This window comes from Vigna umbellata, chromosome 5, assembly GCF_029865625.1.
Source record: "Vigna umbellata cultivar VRB3 chromosome 5, Vumbellata_1.0, whole genome shotgun sequence".
Lineage (NCBI taxonomy): Eukaryota > Viridiplantae > Streptophyta > Magnoliopsida > Fabales > Fabaceae > Vigna > Vigna umbellata.
Genome location: NC_142169.1, coordinates 35844126 through 35862976, shown reverse-complemented (window position 1 = coordinate 35862976; position 18851 = coordinate 35844126). Strand labels below are relative to the sequence as shown.

General features: G+C 26.8%; 2 protein-coding genes across 2 annotated transcripts; both read left to right on the top strand.

Annotated features, from left to right (window-relative positions):
• Positions 1-10909: 10909 nt before the first annotated feature.
• On the top strand, positions 10910-13192 carry LOC148198202 (Lojap-related protein). The gene is made up of 4 exons (XM_088115257.1): positions 10910-11280; positions 11408-11495; positions 12247-12344; positions 12934-13192. The coding sequence occupies exons 1-4, from the start codon at positions 10996-10998 to the stop codon at positions 13003-13005; spliced, it is 543 nt and encodes a 180-aa protein (XP_087971383.1). The 5' UTR covers positions 10910-10995; the 3' UTR covers positions 13006-13192.
• Positions 13193-14902: 1710 nt separating this feature from the next.
• On the top strand, positions 14903-18528 carry LOC148198201 (NAD(P)-binding Rossmann-fold superfamily protein). Its single transcript, XM_088092033.1, has 11 exons — positions 14903-15290; positions 15385-15527; positions 15990-16043; positions 16478-16558; positions 16632-16677; positions 16771-16865; positions 17180-17212; positions 17516-17650; positions 17745-17838; positions 17919-18001; positions 18168-18528. Exons 1-11 carry the CDS (start codon positions 15125-15127, stop codon positions 18198-18200), a joined length of 963 nt encoding a protein of 320 aa, XP_087948159.1. The 5' UTR covers positions 14903-15124; the 3' UTR covers positions 18201-18528.
• Positions 18529-18851: the final 323 nt, after the last annotated feature.

The following is an 18851-nucleotide window of genomic DNA, read 5'->3' as shown; positions in this document are numbered from 1 at the left end:
ACCAATCATTACATGTATGGTTTTTTTTAGTCTAAGCATATAATTTTATTTTCCAACTATAATATTGATATGGAGAAGTAATACAATTTATGGTATAATGCACTCATTAGTATACACTTTGGATCAGCGAAAAATATGAAACAATAATAAAGTTATTTTTCGTATAAACTAACATTGATCCATAAAAGTTATAAGAAAATTAAAAATTTGAATGAAATAATATATTAAAAAAGAAAGAGAAAAACTTTTGTTAAGCATTATTGAACTTTAATATTTTAGCTATGTTGACATTCCTAAAATTCAATAATAGTTATCACATAAAATTTTTATTAAAAAAACACTAAAACAAATATATGGGAATCATCTATTAAAAAAAATACATCTTATCAAAATATAAACAAATAAGATTAGTTATGAAAAATATTTTGAATAATACAAAAAGAATCACCTTATATTATTCCTTATGAATAAAAAATAAAAGTCAACATGTTAATTTATTCGTATAATAATTATTTTCGTGAAAAACTTTAAACACTCGTTAGTGACATCACAAATACAAATAACATGTAATTTAAAACATTAATCATGACAGCAAATCTAAATATCAATTAAAACGTAAAAAAGTGGTTCACCCAATTGTGTGAAACTAATTAAGATGTATTAATTATTACTTTGGAAAATATCATGCAATTTTTGTAGTAAATTGTATGAAAATATCTTCATCTTCGAGTTGCTTTGTACTCTGGCTCAACAGTGACGTGTAGAAAGAAGCATTTCCTCACGTAGAGATGTAGAGTAGATGAAAGGTATTGTTCATACACTTTTTGGTGTGTTTCGTGATATTCATTATTTGTTTGCTGAAAATGGGTAACAATTATGATTACAAGTAAGCTTAAGAGTAGTTTTTCAATGTGAATTTTTGGATAAAGTGCATCTAAAGTAGGTTGGATAGGATTATCAAGTAATTTTCAAAACCATCATCGAGTGTCTCTTTTCCTTTTACTCTATGATTAGTTTTTATAAAGTTTTTTTTTCTTATCAATATTACACCAATGCCACTAATTTAATTTTCATAATAAAAGAAAATTTTAAGTCTCAAACTTTAAAATAAAATTGATTTTAATATAATCTCTAACTTTTAAAAATAAATAAATATAATTATTTTAATACAAGTGAATTAAATATGTTAGATATATTAAATTACATTTCAGACAGACATTTCAACTGGTTATAACATTTAACATGTTGTTGTTTAAATATAAATGTAAAATATTATATAATTTTTTTATCGTTTTTTTGGTTAAAATTATTATATTTATTCACTTTTAAAATTTAAGAATTAATATTTATCGTAATTTAAAATAAAGATGAATTTATCTCAAACTTCCTAAAATTACATTTTACAACTTATTTGTAATTATAGTTGTTGAAAAAAGTGTTTACTTTTGAAAATTTAAGCATCTATTTAGAGTAGAATGTGATATTGATAGTATATTGGATTGAACATTTTTCTTATAGTTTATTTTGTTGGGAGAATGTAAGAGGATGAGTTACTGAAACTAATAAAAGATTACTTTCATACGACACTGCTTTTTTTTTATAGAAATTAAAATAATAGAGTGGTATGCGAAGGATGTGAAACGTTGCATTAATGTTTGCTATATATTCCAAATCTAAAAATCTTATTAAGTTAAGCCTTAATGCATAATTATAATAATATATATATATATATATATATATATATATATAGAAGTGAATTTTAAATATAGTTCTATTTCACATAGTTAACTTATAAAATAATATTTTGCAGTCGTTTATATATTATTAAATTTGTTTTTGATGTAAAAATTTCAACAAAAATCAATAAATGCTGCATTGACAGATTTTGGCACGTTTAAAACCCCAAAAATCTGAAAATGGAGGAAAGAAACACATGCGTAAAAATGAAAACTATAAGAAACTGTATTAAATGTGTGGTGAATGTTACTCTATTGTTTAGATTGGTAAGGGTTGAGGTATTACATAACTATGAGAATAGTTATGGAATAATAACTCCAATTTAATATTCTGATCGTTATATTTACCATTTAACTTATCTAGTTGGACAGGGATTATATAGGTTCTGAGTTAATTCAGATGGTTTATTTAAATTATAAGTTTATATTGAGTAAACTTAAAAAAAAAAACTTTAATTTTAGTTTTGAACTAGTGAAGTAAATATACTAAATTAAAAAAATCACATATAAATGGTACCAACTTCAATTAACATATAATAAATATAGATTATTTTCAATAAATATAAACATTACATTCATCAAAATAAATTAAAAGATTTTATTGAATAGTTTCAATAAATATCGAGGTCAAAATAATATTAAACTCATTTAAATTCACTAAAACCCATATTTGTTTCCCAAAAAAAATAAGGATTTCAAAAAACAACAAGGAGAATATTTAGTGTTGTCAAAATAGGTTGTAATACATGAGTCAATCTTGCCCACCACGTGTTTGAGTTGGATTAGGTTTGAAAAAAATATAATTTTTTTATACGGGTTAGTTTTCAATCCGGCTTACTTAGAATCCGGCTCATTGAATCTATGGTGAGTCAGATTAGCTCACCAACCCACCTAATTTTATTTAATTATTTATTATTTTGTGTTTTAATAAGTTAGCATTTTTTTTATATTGTAGATGGGGATAAAAAAAAATGTTTCAAGAGAAAAAAATATTATGAATTTATCAATACTCTAATTATAAATGGACAAGTGATACAAAAATTATCAACATTAAAAACTTATTTGCTCGCCTTTTATGTTTGCTTTTGACTTACGCTTGGATCGTATGATTTTTTTTTTAATTGTCTTTATAGTTTAATCATTTTTTAGTGAAAATTATTTAAATTTGAAACAAATTATAATTTTTTTATTTTAAAAAACTTATAATTAAGTGAGTTAGTGAGTCAATCCGTTTAAGTTGGTGAGTTGGATCGAATTCAAAATTTTTAGCTTGCTAATAAATGAATCAGATTATATCGGCTCTTTAAATGATCAATCCGTGATGGGTCGAGCCGACCAAATTATCCGATTTCACAACAGTATCAAGTCAATAAAGTTACTTTTGGAGAACATGTCCCAACCAATTATCAATTCGGACATACCAATGTACCACTTCCAGCCAGACCACTAGTAAATTTAAGAACTATTATTAATCATGATATTTTTCACTTTTAATTTTAACTATTCTCCAATCAGAGGAAGCACATACGATAATTAATCAAAATTAAAGCTCCACCAAAATATTTGAACTATCACAGTCAGTGGAATCATATGGTGAGTTTGTCAAATAATGGAGTCACATGTCCAAATTAGTTATTTCAAGTTAAAATTTCTCTCAACTAAAATAATATTTATATAATACCTAAATGGTGTTAAACACGAAAACACATGTAGCGGCAAAGTTGGACAGTAGATAGATTTTTGTGGGACAGCGTGGGATAAAGTTGGAAGAACAACATTGTTATCATTAACCAGACATATAGGTAGCTATGGAAGATTTTCCAATTATGCCATTCTATGATTCCTAGGTGATGTAGGAAACTTAAAAGGCTACATGCTAATTATTCAAGCGCTTTCGATTGGTTTAAAATTAAAATAGTGATGAGGATATATTTATTCTTTTGGAAGAGATATTTTAATACTGTAATATTTGAAATCTTTTTTATATGAGATATGAGTGTGATGTTTTTTCTGGGTAATGGGTGAATTTTAATAAAAGTAACTTTTACAGTGTTAATGTTTTTGTTAGAAGGAAAGTATGATGGAAAGAATCCAGTTAATAAATTTAATAATTATTTCTTATTGTTTTATAATTTTTAAGTTTACAAATGATTTATTTAACTTTTTATTGAAGTAAAATATGGATTTAGAATATTTAACTTTTTATTGAAGTAAAATATGGATTTAGAATTTTGTTTGGACTTAAGATAAAGAGAAACTATAATGAGTATAGGTTGAATAGTGATTTATAGATTATTAATATTTAATTAATGAATAAATCTTATATACTACGTTTAGCGTAAGAGTTTGTTATTGATAACATAAATTACATTAAACTCATCCATATTCGATTTATTAAGTCTAAGTATTAGAATATATATTATTTAAATCGTCATTAATTTGATATTATATTAAGAATGCATGTGATGTTATTTTAAAAAATATTTTTTGAACACTAATTATATTAATTTTTGGAATAATGGTTGATATTTTGATATTTATATATCTAAATTGGTTATAGTTTTTTATTCTAACAGAGTTAGATTATACTTTGTTGTTAGTTCGACATGGACAAACTCACTGAAAATTTCCTTATTTTGTTGTTAGTTTATGTGATTTATCTTATTTAATGATTGATGAGGATGATGATGTGTCTAACTGGACTTTGACCAATATTGTTGTGTTTTATCACAAAACTGCAAATAAGTTTTACTCTTCTAGTATGAAATGTGTGGGATTAGGGAAACTTGATTTGATTGGATGATGTGCCATCACCTAAAACTTTAGTTTTTTGGAAATTGTTGTATGTTTGCTTACCTATTAATTTGGAGGTTAAAAAAATGAATGGTTGTATGCCCTTTGTGTGGTAATGATGTTGAATATTTCTCTCGTCTGTTCTTTCGTCGTTCTGTTGTTTAGTTTATGAAATCTCCTTGTGGTCATTTGCTTATAGTTATTAAAATGACCGTTATTATTGTAACTATTTAGATGGTTTACGGGATGAGAAGTGATAGTATATTCTAGGATCTAATTGTGTTTTCTACCACTATTTTTTCAAATTAAGGAGTTAATGGTTGGAAACGAATATAAGAAACATATAAGTGATATTGTCTTTAATTTTTTGGAGCTGAAAATTTTTCAATATTCAAACTAGGGTAGTTTCATTTATGGATATAATATGACAAGTTCAATATATTAATTTGCTTAAGGTGAATATTGATGGGGTGATTAGGAGTTGTCTCGATTTAACTTCATGTGATAATATTTTTAAAGAAAGTCAAGGTGAATATGTGAATAATTTTTTAGCTTTTTTAGAGATATAAACTTTTATTTATGATGAGTTTACGTTGATCATTTATGTTTTAAAACATGCTTTGAGAGAAAGTTTTAAAAGACTTTGGTTGAAAATTTATTACTCTCTAGTTTGTAATGATATTTTTAAATCAACGAGTGGTTTATTAAACAAGGAGATGACATTGATGTTTGCATTTTTATGTGTATATGCAATTCAAAGTTTGCTCATGTTTTTTTGTTAAGGAAGTCATTGTACTGATTGTTGGAAGTCCTAAATCGACTAGAGATAAAGCCAATTTATAATATATAAGTCAATGCAAACCTTATCTTATAAGCCAATTTTGTGAAGTTGAGTTAGACTTAAAATTTACTTCTTAACATGGTATTAGAATTATGGTTAGAGCATATACTAGTGATATTTGTTGTTTGTTAGACATATTGTTCCACTCGTTATCGAACGTTATCGGATCATCCATTAATATCTAAAGGTAATTTAATGTTTTACCTCCACATATATTTTTATATTTTTCTTATAATAAATATAATTTGTTTGCATAGTCAAGTATAAAATTTATCATAAATTTGGTATTGTCCTACACTTTGCATTTTTTTATTTTTATTTTTAATAATTTTTTTATAATCACAAATGATTGATAGGCTTTAAAGTGTATAAATATTAAAAAAGATTTTTTTTAAAACCTTGTTAAATTTCAAGATTAAACACACAAGAAATAAACATGTCTGTTTTATGAAAAAACATTTAAAAAAAACACATTTAAAACTGGAGCTATTTTGTTATATATATATATATATATATATATATATATATATATATATATATATATATATATATATATATATATATATATATATATATATATAGACTTTAGAACGAACTGGGTATTGCCCGAAACTAGCATAATAGGCTTATTGATTTTTTTCACAATTGTAAAAATTAAACATGTTACTCAACTAATATACTTCTGAATTTAATTTAGATATCGATAAAGAAAATTTTCAACAATTTCAAAACAAAAATTATATTTTGACACATAATTTTTTTACATTTATTTAATACTTTCTTTTTATTTTATATTTTCTTTAAGTATAAAATTTATTTGTTTATAATCATTTTATCTTTATACTGTGTTCAAATAAATATAAAAATGTATCACTTCATCCTTACTTACTTCAAAAGTATAAAAAATGATATTATTTATGAAATTGTACAATTTTTAAAAATATATTAAAATTTCTTGCTACAAATGGAGTTTAAGCCTAATATCTAAATTTAAATATTATAAAATTGTTGTACTTGTTTAAAGACTAAAATTTGCTGTTATGAATTGTGTATTTTTTTTTTTTAAATATCGTGACAAATATTTCAAATGTGGAAGATGCGACAAAACATATGTACACTTTTTTTATCTACTCTTCTATAAGCATAAAATGAAGAAATGTGGTTCACTGTTCTAGTTTTGACATGTGGAAGTTTGAATGAAAAATGAGAGAGTGAAGTGCCTCCGGAGACAAAACAAAAAATAGATTAATACGACACTTTTATTCATTCATTTATCTCTCTCTATATTTATATTTATTGTCCCACATATATAATAAATTCATGTAATCATACATCTAGCAAAACTACATATAAATGGGTGAACTAGGGTACGTGTGTCAAAAAATTATGTTTGTAGGATAATTATGAAAGGGACAAAACCTTCGAAAATTCAGTTTGTAGAAATTTATTTATCGTAAGACTGTGAAATATGCGTTGCTGAATATGATTAAGACTTTACATCTTTTCTCTCTTTGCCACAAAACCTATTATGTAACTTGGTGAAATGATTAACTATTTGAAGAAATTGCTATGTTGTCAACCAATTTAATATATATATATATATATATATATATATATATATATATATATATATATATATATATATATATATAAATTAAAGAACATGATTTAATGAGATTGATTAAATCTTTTTATTATGGAATAATTTAAACTTATATAATATTTATATATCATAATTAATTTCGATAATTTGATGTTATAATTATTATTTATAATAATGAATCATTTTATTATTATGAAATAAATATTATTTTAATACGAACATATAACATTTTATATTGATCATGTAAAGAGAATATTCATCACTCATATTTATTGTATATTCATAGAAATTCTAAACTCTCGTAGTAACTTGAGTGTTGGACTATCTTTTACAGAAAGACTCTTCATTTGAACAGCAAAGAATTCAATTTCAATCAACAATAATTTTCAGGCCATCACTAAAATTTTGTTATCTATCCGTAAATTTACACTCAAAATTTCAGTAAGATCCGTATATTTTATTCATTTAATTTAGTAAAAAAGAAAAAGAAAAAACAAAAACAATAATTTCCTAATGCACGATTCAATTTTCTGTGTTCTGCTTGTTTTCAGCCTCTCTAAAAATACATTAATAAAATAGGTAAAAACACTTTTGAGATGCAAAACCATGTTTAATATGTAAGGAACATAAAACTAAGTAATAGTGAAGAAAACAAAGCAAAACATGTTTTTCAACTTTACAATTGTAGCGCGGCGATTCCTAGTTGGACTAGTTTAACATTACTAAACTTTCCAAGTAAAACATGGGAATTGTGGAAAATATTTAGTACAAAAAAGAAAACGATGCCAGAAGAATTTCTATTGAAAAATGGACATCGATGTTGACATAAGATAAAGCTCTTTTGCTTATGCACGAATGCAAATAAATGTAAATTTGACCTTTGTCGCATGGTTGCATCATAGATCTTCCAAAAGAAATATCTTTTTCAATTTGTCATCATTCCCTTCTTATACGTTTGTATGTATGTGCTTCTCATAAAATAAGTGTGGACAATAGTTAAAGTTCATTTAAAAAAGATGTTTAAAGAAAAAATTAGAAAAAATATATAAAAAAATGGAAAATTCAATTTATATAATAATATAAATATACTTATTTTAGTTTTCTTTTATTACTGCAATTAAGGCTGGGCATAATTAACTTAGGTACAGTAAACTATAGATAATCTATACTATTTTGTACTATAAAAACTGAACTGTTTTTATAAAAACTGAATTATACTGTTTTTTGGTGCAGTTTAAAAAAACTAAACTTTTTCTATTAAGAGTAAAATTAACTGTTTTAAACTCTGAACTATGTTGTTTCGTTTTTTTTCTTCAAAATAAATAAACATTGAACTATCTTTTAGATTATATATATATATATATATATATATATATATATATATATATATATATAATATGGACAAATAAATAAATAACTGACTTTATATATAATATGGACAAATAAATAAATAACTGACTTTATAAAGTTAACTATAATAATTATTATAATAAAATAATATTATTAAATTTATACCAAAATTCATTAAATATTTTAAAAGAACTAAATTCTATTAAATTGAAATTATAAATCAATAATTACTTTGTAAATTAATAAAATTAAATATATATATATATATATATATATATATATATATATATAATATAGATAAATAAATAAATAACTGTTTTTAAATTATTTAAAAAGTTAATATAATAATTATTAAAATAAAATAATATTATTAAATTCATACTAAAATTCATTATATATTTTAAAAGAACTAAATTTTATTAAATTATAATTATGAATCGATAATTATTTTGTAAATTAATAAAACTAAATATATATATATATATATATATATATATATATATATAATATGAATAAATAAATAAATAACTGTTTTTAAAGTTCTTTAAAAAGTTAATATAATAATTATTAAAATAAAATAATATTATTAAATTCATACTAAAATTCATTATATATTTTAAAAGAACTAAATTTTATTAAATTGTAATTATAAATCGATAATTATTTTGTGAATTAATAAAACTATATATATATATATATATATATATATATATATATATATATTATGGATAAATAAATAAATAACTGTTTTTAAAGTTCTTTAAAAAGTTAATATAATAATTATTAAAATAAAATAATATTATTAAATTCATACTAAAATTCATTGTATATTTTAAAAGAACTAAATTTTATTAAATTGTGATTATGAATTGGTAATTATTTTTTAAATTAATAAAACTAAATATATTTGTAAAATGAAAAGATAAAAGTGTGTATGAGAAAATAATTATAAAATATAATACAATTATATATATATATTTCTATTTTGTGTGTGGTGTAAGCAATGATTAGTAATTTTTTCTATATTATAAATATTCAATATTATTAATATATAAGCAAGATCGGTATATGTACGTAAAAATTTATTAGATTTCAAAATTTATTAATATAGATAAATAAATAAATGTTGTTTTTCAAGTCTCTTAAAAAGTTAACTATTATTATAATAATTATTAAAATAAAATGATATTATTAAATTTATACTAAAATAATTATATATTTTAAAAAAAACTAAATTTTATTATATTGTAATTATATTTCAAAAACTGGTAATTATTTTTATAACTTAATAAAATTAACTATAATTGTAAAAATAAAAAGATAAAAGTACTTATGTAAATAATTATAAAATATAATATTATATATATATGAGAATTCAGAAAAAGGTGAGAAGAGAAGAAAGATGAGAGTTTTTATATTAAACTAGATAATTGTCAAAATTAAAAATATTTCGAATAACGCAAGACAGAGATAAACAGAAATATTTTTTAGAGATTAAGTTTTTAATATATATAAAATAATATATAAACAAATTTATATTATTAAATTAAACTATATTTAATATGAGAATCAAATTTTAGACATTTTATATTTTTAAATTAATAATAAATAGTAATGATAAATAATTATAGTTATTAATTTAATTTTAATAATATGATAAAATAGTACCAATAATATTTCATTAATTTTTTTAAATTTTTTATTATAATTATTTACTAATTCTAATTATATAGATTTATAATTTAATTTTTTTAAATGATGTGATGTTATTGAATATTAATTTATTTGTTTGTAATTATTAAAAAAAATCAAATTGAACTAATTCTTTTAACTCTATCGATAATTAGCCATTGACAGTTGTACAAGTTCAAAACTACATTTATTTATTAGAAAAAGGTGCATTGTAGTTAACTGAATTGTTTTGTAGTTAACTGAACTAAAAAATAGTTTAGTTCAGTTTTTTTGAATTATTTTCTAGTGCAGTTCAGTTTTTTTAAACTATTTTATAGTTAATTGTAATAGATTTATAGTACAGTACAAATAGTGCAGTTTGCCCACCCCTTACTGCAATCCACTACATCAAGGACCAAGTATGGGAAATGTTGAAAACTGAGTTCTTAGAATCCCATCTATGAAACTATATATACACACAGTAGACAAATAGAAAAAAAAAATTAACATTTTAGTGAATTTAAATAGGTTTAATATTATTTTGACCTCAATATTTATTGAAATTATTCAATAAAATCTTTTAATTTATTTTGATGAATGTAATGCTTATATTTATTAGAAAGAATCTATATTTATTATATGTTAAATTGAAGTTGGTACTATTTAAATAATAAGAATGCTAAAATATATATGTCAGATTGAATAATTGAATCACATTATTATCCACTAAACAAATTACTACCGATTTAATTAAAAGAATCATAAAAAAAAATTAGAAGATTACAATACACAATTTATAATATGAACAAAACGGTATTAACGATTTAATTAATGCTTTTAATCAAATTCAACCCAAAATACAACAGAGAAAAATTGCAAATGGGGATAGATTAATGGCAGCGAAAAAAAAACCTAGAAATGAAAACGGCGTCGTCGCGTTACCAAGGGTTATTCACAAACTCACTCGTACTGCTCTGGTTTGATTTGAGCGTGGAACTGGAATGTGGGGGCTTCTTCGAACTAGAACGTGTTTGCGATATTCAGAGGCCCTTCTTCTTCATCAACCATGGAAGAAGAAGGTAGGGTTCTGTTCTTTGTCCGCCGTTGACGGCCGTAATTGCCTTCTGGATCTGCCGGAGACCGAGAAGGTTCTGACGGATATCAAAGCTGACGACGTTAAGGTGATACCGGTTCCCAAGTACTGCGATTGGGCCGATTTCATGGTTCTCGCCACTGGCAGGTCCACCTGGCACGTCAAGAACATAGCCCAAGCCCTAATTTACAAGGCACCACACCCTCCTTCCTTCGTCCTTTTTATCGCTATATTTGCATTATTGATTTTCGATTGAAACTCAAAAGTGGTTTTCATTTTTGTTTTTCTTCCGACTTATGTATATTTGTGTAATTAACCAGGCCAAACAGAAACAGAGAGGAGCTGAACGAATGGTGCTACCGAGTGTAGAAGGGGAAGAGGGAGGAAAGTGGATAGTCATTGACTCTGGTATCTCGTGCTTTTGTAATCATTTTTGTGTTCATTTTGTTTGAGTTTAGAAAATCCATTAGGGGTCGTTTGGACAATCTTCTTCAATAGATAGTTTTTTTCGGTTAAAATTAATTTATACATACCCAAATTTGTAGAATTGTTCTTATATAACTTTTTGTTTTTGTTTTTTTTTTTATCTTTTACTTTGTGCAATGAGTTAATTAACTTACCTTCTCTTTTTTAATTTTTCTCACTTAAAGTCATTTTGAAGAAATTTGTCCAAACAGAACACTCCAAGTAAAGAAAATTGCAGTAGTGATAATGGCTGATAACAGATACAATGTCATGAATTAGCATCTTGACTGCCTTTGCTAAATGTTCTGTTCTTTTAGGAATGTTAGGTATTCACAGGCCTTTCCAATAATTAATATTTACGAAGAACTAGTTTACTATCTTTAATGGGGTCTTCTTTTTCAGAGACGTCTATTCCATCCACACACGATAGATGTTGTGTGATGTTATAAATTAGTAAACCAATATGCAGATACTGGTTGACAAGGCTTCGGGGAAAAAATTACTTTGTTAGTCTTTAGGGTTTAATAGGTCTTTTCTCTGTCACTTTCCTTCTATCAGTCTATTATTTTTGGTGATGTATGATTTGCTAGATCGGTGAACATTGCTTTTTATGTTATGAAAACTTTCAATTATTGGATTTATAGTTCTAACATGCCTTGCTTTCCCTTTTTGGTTCATTTTTTTTTATGTTTAGGTAAAGTTATAGTTCATGCACTTGATGAAAAGGCCAGAGCTTACTACAATTTGGAGGGTCTTTGGACCCGAGGGACAATTCAAAATGAACCTGATGGGGTAAGTACGAGGCTAGCTTATATTCGTTTTAAGTTGTAAGATAGTTAGATATAGTTTGGGTTTGTTACAGGTTTACTATTTAATCATTTTTTGATTTATAGCTTATATTTACACTGTCATACCTACCAAATTTTTTATTGGTTAATAGTGTAGATAACAGCACACCAAATAAAACTCAATTTGAAAACCATTAAGTGGAATTCACCATTTCTTACTTCTGTGCCTGCCACCTTAACATTCATTCACTACTTGGATTTATATTATGATGGTATTGCCACACCAAATCTTCCTATGGATTAGGCGTTGTGATTGAGGCCAATTCCTGTACCAGTTTGTGTCAAGAGTAGTTCAAAATGGTACTTTAAGTTATTCTTGGTGGAGGTCTTAGAGCAGGCATTCGATCGGTTTTGGGGGCTCGCGCGAGTTATCTGATTAGGCTTATGTGTATATGGCTTGGTTCAACTGGGCTTGAGCAATTACATAGACATATGTCTTTATTATTTTTATTATGATGATGAATATGTATTCTTGAGATAAATACTGTAGGATGAATGATTCGAATGATCATTTTTCTTTTTACTGATTGTAGGATTTACAAAAAGCTTTGGTGAAGGTTCGTCGAAAAAACAATTCGAAGAAACCTGTACAAAAGAATGCTTAATTGGTGTCTCAATGTAAACAACCTTTTAAAACTGTAGCTTCTGACTGCATCTGATCTAGACAATTTAGAAGTTTGTATACATATCACGGTTTTCTGATCTGTTATTTTAGTTGTTTTGAATACAAATTTTGCTAGGGTTGTCTAGCTGCAATGGTAAAGATAGAAAAGAGGTAACATTGATGCTGTCCATCATCATGCACTCCACTTTTATTTTTGGTGAGTCATGAATCGTTACTGGAGCCTGGACTTTTACATCACCTACATAAATATGTGAATTATAAAACCTGTTTACAAACAGAAAGTAAAATATATATATATATATATATATATATATATATATATATATATATATATATATATATATATATATATAACATACATCTCATTCTCCTAGGTGACAAAAATTACTTGAGTTGGAAAATGGCTAAAAAAATGAAATATTTTCAACTTAGAGTGATGAAAACGGAGGAAAGTATATTTTTCAATATAAAAATCAACTTTAACTTTTTTTAACAGTCAGATAATTCTCTTTAGAAATGGTTCTAACTTCTGAATTCTTTTTCTGTAGAAGTAAATTATTTTGAAAAAATTTCAGCTAATAATTAGAAGTTAATTTTGAATAAAAATTTCAAGAAATTCTATTTCTTAAATACTCTTTTTAATGTATATTAAGAACTTTGATGTCGCAAAATTTGGCAATATTTTCTAAATTCTTTTAGAATTTTTAATTTTTTACATTTTAAAATTAGAATTTACAGTTGTAAGTTTAACTGTACTTGCATTCGTAATAAATTTAAAATAATAATATATATATATTTTTTACTTATTGTATTTGCATAACTATTTTTTAACAATACATTATAAATTAATCAATGAAATAATGTATTATTTCAAGTCTTATGAGATAGCATGATATTATAAATAAATTATAATAATTTATAAAAATAATCTGCTTCTAAGCATGCTTTACAATTTCTCAAATATGTTTCTCTCTTTCGATTAATTTTTTCCTTTTCCTATCGGCCATGAGTCATTACAGTAAAACAATCCAGTGTAGGGACTTCCTCTGACATGTTATTTTACTTTTCCAACTTTAGGTAATATGCAATAGATCTTTCCTTAAAGCCAAGGGAGATTGTGCCAAAACAACCAAAGCATGAACAAACCCTTTTCCACATTTTGAAGACTATTATCAATGTGTCATTAGAAATCTTGTTTGATTAAACCCTTATGATGGATTACAACGCGGGAGATACTAATACCCAATGCATAACGGACCTGTTCATTATTATTTTTTTATTAACTATATTACATATTTTGCTACTTAACTATTATTATTTTATAAATTCTATAGTTGAAGTTTTTTAACATTTTAGTATTATATATATATTTTTATATTTTTTGTATTTTTCTTAATTGTTAAATGTATCATAAATTTTTTACGCGTCCTCCTTTTATCATCATTTGTTATTTAGTTACGTGGTTATGTTATTAATATAAAGCTAAAATATGGTACAAGAAAAAGTGAATGGTAAAATATAGGTAAATTGTAAATTTGAAAGGAAATAAAATTGAATGACACAGTAACAATTACTTCTTTATAACAAATGTGAATAAAATAAACTTGGACACAAATTTGGAGATTACTTCTAGATTCCTTTATTTTATTACCAATAGAAACATGTAATGAAATAAATTATGTAGAAAGAAGAAAAAATAAATTGTTGTATGCTCTAATCATAGTTTTGGTGAGTCAAACACGGGTTTAGTTTAGGTGAATGGTGTATCAATTCGCCCCCAACGAAAACGATGCTTCCAAGTATAAAGAAGACCTTCATTTACATTTTTACCCTCTATACACTCGTGTAGTCTCTCTTAATACACGGGCCCACACGGTAATTGCAGCCTCCCCTCTCACAGACCACACTCCCTTCGTTACCATCGCCCTCTCTTTTGCAACATTCACTCTCTGCGGAGCTTCCAACGCAAACACTAATCTTAACAACCACAACTAAATCTGTTTTAAAAACTGCAACACGCTTTCTTTCTCTCCTTCACGTTTATTTTCTCTCTGGCTTCTTCTTCCATTTTCGCTTCTCGTTGCGTTTTAAGAACACTCATGGCTTCTATTGCCGGATCCAATTGTGTCGCTCTTCGAACCGCCAACTTTGCCGCCTCTGGTAACCGGAAAGTCTGTCAGATCCGGCAATGGTCTCCGGTTCTCACGAATCACCGTTCCGTTTCCGGTCTTCGTCACCAATCGAATGCTCCGTTTAGATCCTCTGGTACCGATTTGTTTTTTTCTTTGCGTTTTGCTTTTCACTCGTTACTATGTACGCGTGTTCAGTTTTGGTGATTATTTGATACGCGTAAGTGCAGGTGTGAGGGCGCAGGTTGCTACTCTGGAGGAAGCGGGAACCGGAGCAACTCAGAAAGTGGAAGCGCCGGTTGTAGTGGTGACTGGAGCTTCCAGAGGTATTGGCCGAGCAATTGCACTGTCGTTAGGCAAAGCAGGTTGCAAGGTTCGTCTTCGCCTATCGTTGAGCGTAATCTGATAATGAACGATTCACTGTCGTAAAAAAACTAAAATGAAACTGACTGTTGATTATATTTTGTGCATTTCACATAGTGTACGTATGTATATATGTATCTCATTTTCAAATTGTTGCTTTTGAATTTGCTATTTTTTAAGTTGCGTGAGACTACGAGTGATAATGTGCAGTTTAAGTCGGTTGAACTTCTTTAGATTTAAAATTTGACACATAAGAAAATGCTTCTGGCGATTGTGACGCAATGTTGAAGATCCAGATTTTTGGATACGCAGTTCTCTTGTTAAATCTGTTTTTTGTTTTTTTCAAATTTTGTCACGATATAGAGTATTCCATGGAATTTTCTTTAAGAACTTAAAGTTGTCTACATTGCTGTAATACTATCGTGATTTGCTTTGGGATCCTGATGTTTAGTAACTTGGCCTTGTATTGCAGGTTCTGGTCAACTATGCAAGGTCATCGAAGGAAGCCGAGGAGGTTTCCAAGGAGGTAGAAATTTTCCTCCTGAAGTTTGTGTGATTACTTTTTTGTGCGCACAGTTGCAGTTTGTGATATAGCTTTCGTGCAGATGTCATATTTTGGGCCATAATGTAGAGTTATTTACTATGTCTGAACCTATAAGATTACTTTCATTATTTTATTATTCATTTTCTTCATTAACGATATACTTGAGATTCGGATATCCTACAGTATCAGCATACTTGTTATTATAGTCATTATCAATTTTGTTGTCTAAAATGCTTGTTATGATGATTATAAGTTGGTGGTGCCGTGCTAGAGGATTGCCCCGATAACACATGGATGCCTAATTTTTTTCTCTTACTCAGGAGAAAGGAGTGATTGCCTGAATTGCATTGATTTGTTTAGTTACGCATTTTACATTGTTTTAATTATGTCTTATTTGTTTGATTCTCTTCTTTTAGATTGAGGAATTTGGTGGGCAAGCTCTTACATTTGGTGGAGATGTTTCTAACGAAGCTGATGTGGAGGCTATGATTAAAACTGTGAGCAAATATTCTGGAATCATTACATTTACCTTATTCTACTTTGGCTGCTTCGTAACTTTTACATCTACAGGCAGTGGATGCTTGGGGAACAGTTGATGTATTGATAAACAATGCAGGTAAGTTGGAAGGCTCCGGTGGTTGAGCTAGCCCCCTTCCTTCCCTCTCTTTTTCTCCAGTCATTCTCAAATAAATATTATAATGTCTTTCAGGAATAACTAGAGATGGTTTATTAATGAGAATGAAGAAATCTCAATGGCAGGAGGTTATTGATCTAAATCTAACTGGTGTTTTTCTTTGCATACAGGTAAATATGTTTTCAATCAGAGTTTGTGTGAAATTCATGTTTAGCTTGAGAAATCATTTTCTGTTTTATAATATAATTATAAAAATGTCACTTGTTTATGAAGATTTGTAAGTAAAATATATATTTTTTGAAAAAGCCCTGCTTAAAATGTTATGTATAAATCTTTGGAAACAATGACAAGCAATTTGAAAATAGGGAGGCATTTCTGAAATTATTTTTAAATAAATAAATCAAGAAAGCATTGTCTCAAACCCAAAAGCTTGGTTTTTTTTTCTCTTCTTTTCAATTGGATCTGAGCTAGTTTATTTTTGCAGGCTGCTGCTAAAGTTATGATGAAGAAGAAGAAGGTGACATACCGCTAAACTGTTCTTTTACTATGATTCTCTTTTTGGAGAAATCCTTGGTGAAAAAGTTCAATGGACAGCTCTAGTGGTTAATTAATTCAATGACTGGTTACCGATTAATCATTTTAATATCATTAATATGTGAAGTGATTAATTATACCTAAAGTGAAAATATTTTTTCAAACGATTCCTTTTTTAAATTTAGTGCTTTTAGCATCCATTCTACCGCTATCTTATTTTATGGCTTGCAAGATGACAGCTAATGGTAACTAAGATATTCACTTTCATGTAAATTGTTTCTTGTAGGGAAGGATAGTCAATATTGCGTCAGTTGTTGGTTTGGTTGGCAATGTTGGGCAAGCCAATTATAGTGCTGCAAAAGCAGGAGTAATTGGCCTCACAAAAACAGTTGCAAAGGAATACGCTAGCAGAAACATCACCGTAATTTACCACATATCTATGCATTTTCTTTCTAGCATCAAAGGCTTGCAATGTCAGTTGACGGAGTTAACTTAAACCTGGTTTCCTTTGCCAGGTTAATGCAGTTGCTCCCGGGTTTATTGCATCTGACATGACTGCCAAGTTAGGACAGGACATTGAGAAAAAGATATTGGAGACAATCCCATTAGGTGAACACTGGGAATACTTTAATGGAGGTTCTAAATTGTTAAATTTTTTTGTTAACTTGCCGTTTTCAACTTGGATTCAGGAAGATATGGCCAACCAGAGGAAGTTGCCGGACTGGTGGAATTCTTGGCTCTTAATCAAGCTTCTAGTTACATCACTGGGCAGGTAAAATAGGGAAGTAAAATTAACCAAACCTTTTTTTTTTTTTTAAATCAAGTTATGCATTAGGGATAACTTACGTCGTTTACGTTTTTCCCCTTTTTCTTTTGGAGAGTTAACATTTCCACTTATCACATAAAACATTTATTTAGACTAGAATTGGTTGGCGCAGGTTTTCACCATTGATGGAGGTATGGTGATGTAATCCAGCAATCTGTTTACACTGGCAACGTGAGCTTTTGCAAACTCCTGCTGCTGTAAGGTGATAGTTTGTTCTTTGCCTGAGTTTTGTTTAAGTTAGTTTACCGTAGTAGAGGCTTATTTGAACTTCATGGTGAAATTCAAGATGTTCTGCATCTTTTGTTCCCTTTTGGGATTTATGGTCATGTTCGCGGAATAGGCATAATTCTGATAAGCAACTCTGTCGCTTTTGCCCTAGCTTTTCTTTCTTTCTTGGATGTTCATTACGGAAACTGCAATGTTTATTAACTAGATACCTGCCCATTATGGAAACATGCTGAATTATAATGCGACTCTGTTTAAAAATATTGTAGATTATAAATTATAAGTATTATAATTTTTAATTTTTATGTTTATATTCACACAAGTAACTTTAGTTTAGAGGGAAAGAATAGTTAAATTTCTAATCCTTGTAGATTTCGTATGAAGTTAGAAATATTCTCAACATACCAAATTTAAGAAAGTATTTGTTATTTATGAAAGCACTTTTAAATTTCTTTAAAAAGTTATCAAGTTTATTGAGGTATTTGCATCGTGTCCAAATTTGTGATGAAATAATTGAAGGTAAAAATTAAGATCGGCATCTAAAACTTATCCTCGAAATGTAATCATCCTC

What these genes read in the sequence shown, in the direction of transcription:
- LOC148198201 (XM_088092033.1), top strand. Translation starts at nt 15,125, where the DNA reads ATGGCTTCTATTGCCGGATCCAATTGTGTCGCTCTTCGAACCGCCAAC. An exon ending in TTATGATGAAGAAGAAGAAG is followed by an intron (nt 17,213 to 17,515) that starts GTGACATACCGC and finishes TGTTTCTTGTAG; the next exon opens with GGAAGGATAGTCAATATTGC. An exon ending in ACGCTAGCAGAAACATCACC is followed by an intron (nt 17,651 to 17,744) that starts GTAATTTACCAC and finishes TTCCTTTGCCAG; the next exon opens with GTTAATGCAGTTGCTCCCGG.
- LOC148198202 (XM_088115257.1), top strand. Translation starts at nt 10,996, where the DNA reads ATGTGGGGGCTTCTTCGAACTAGAACGTGTTTGCGATATTCAGAGGCC. An exon ending in GTGGATAGTCATTGACTCTG is followed by an intron (nt 11,496 to 12,246) that starts GTATCTCGTGCT and finishes TTTTATGTTTAG; the next exon opens with GTAAAGTTATAGTTCATGCA. An exon ending in TTCAAAATGAACCTGATGGG is followed by an intron (nt 12,345 to 12,933) that starts GTAAGTACGAGG and finishes TACTGATTGTAG; the next exon opens with GATTTACAAAAAGCTTTGGT.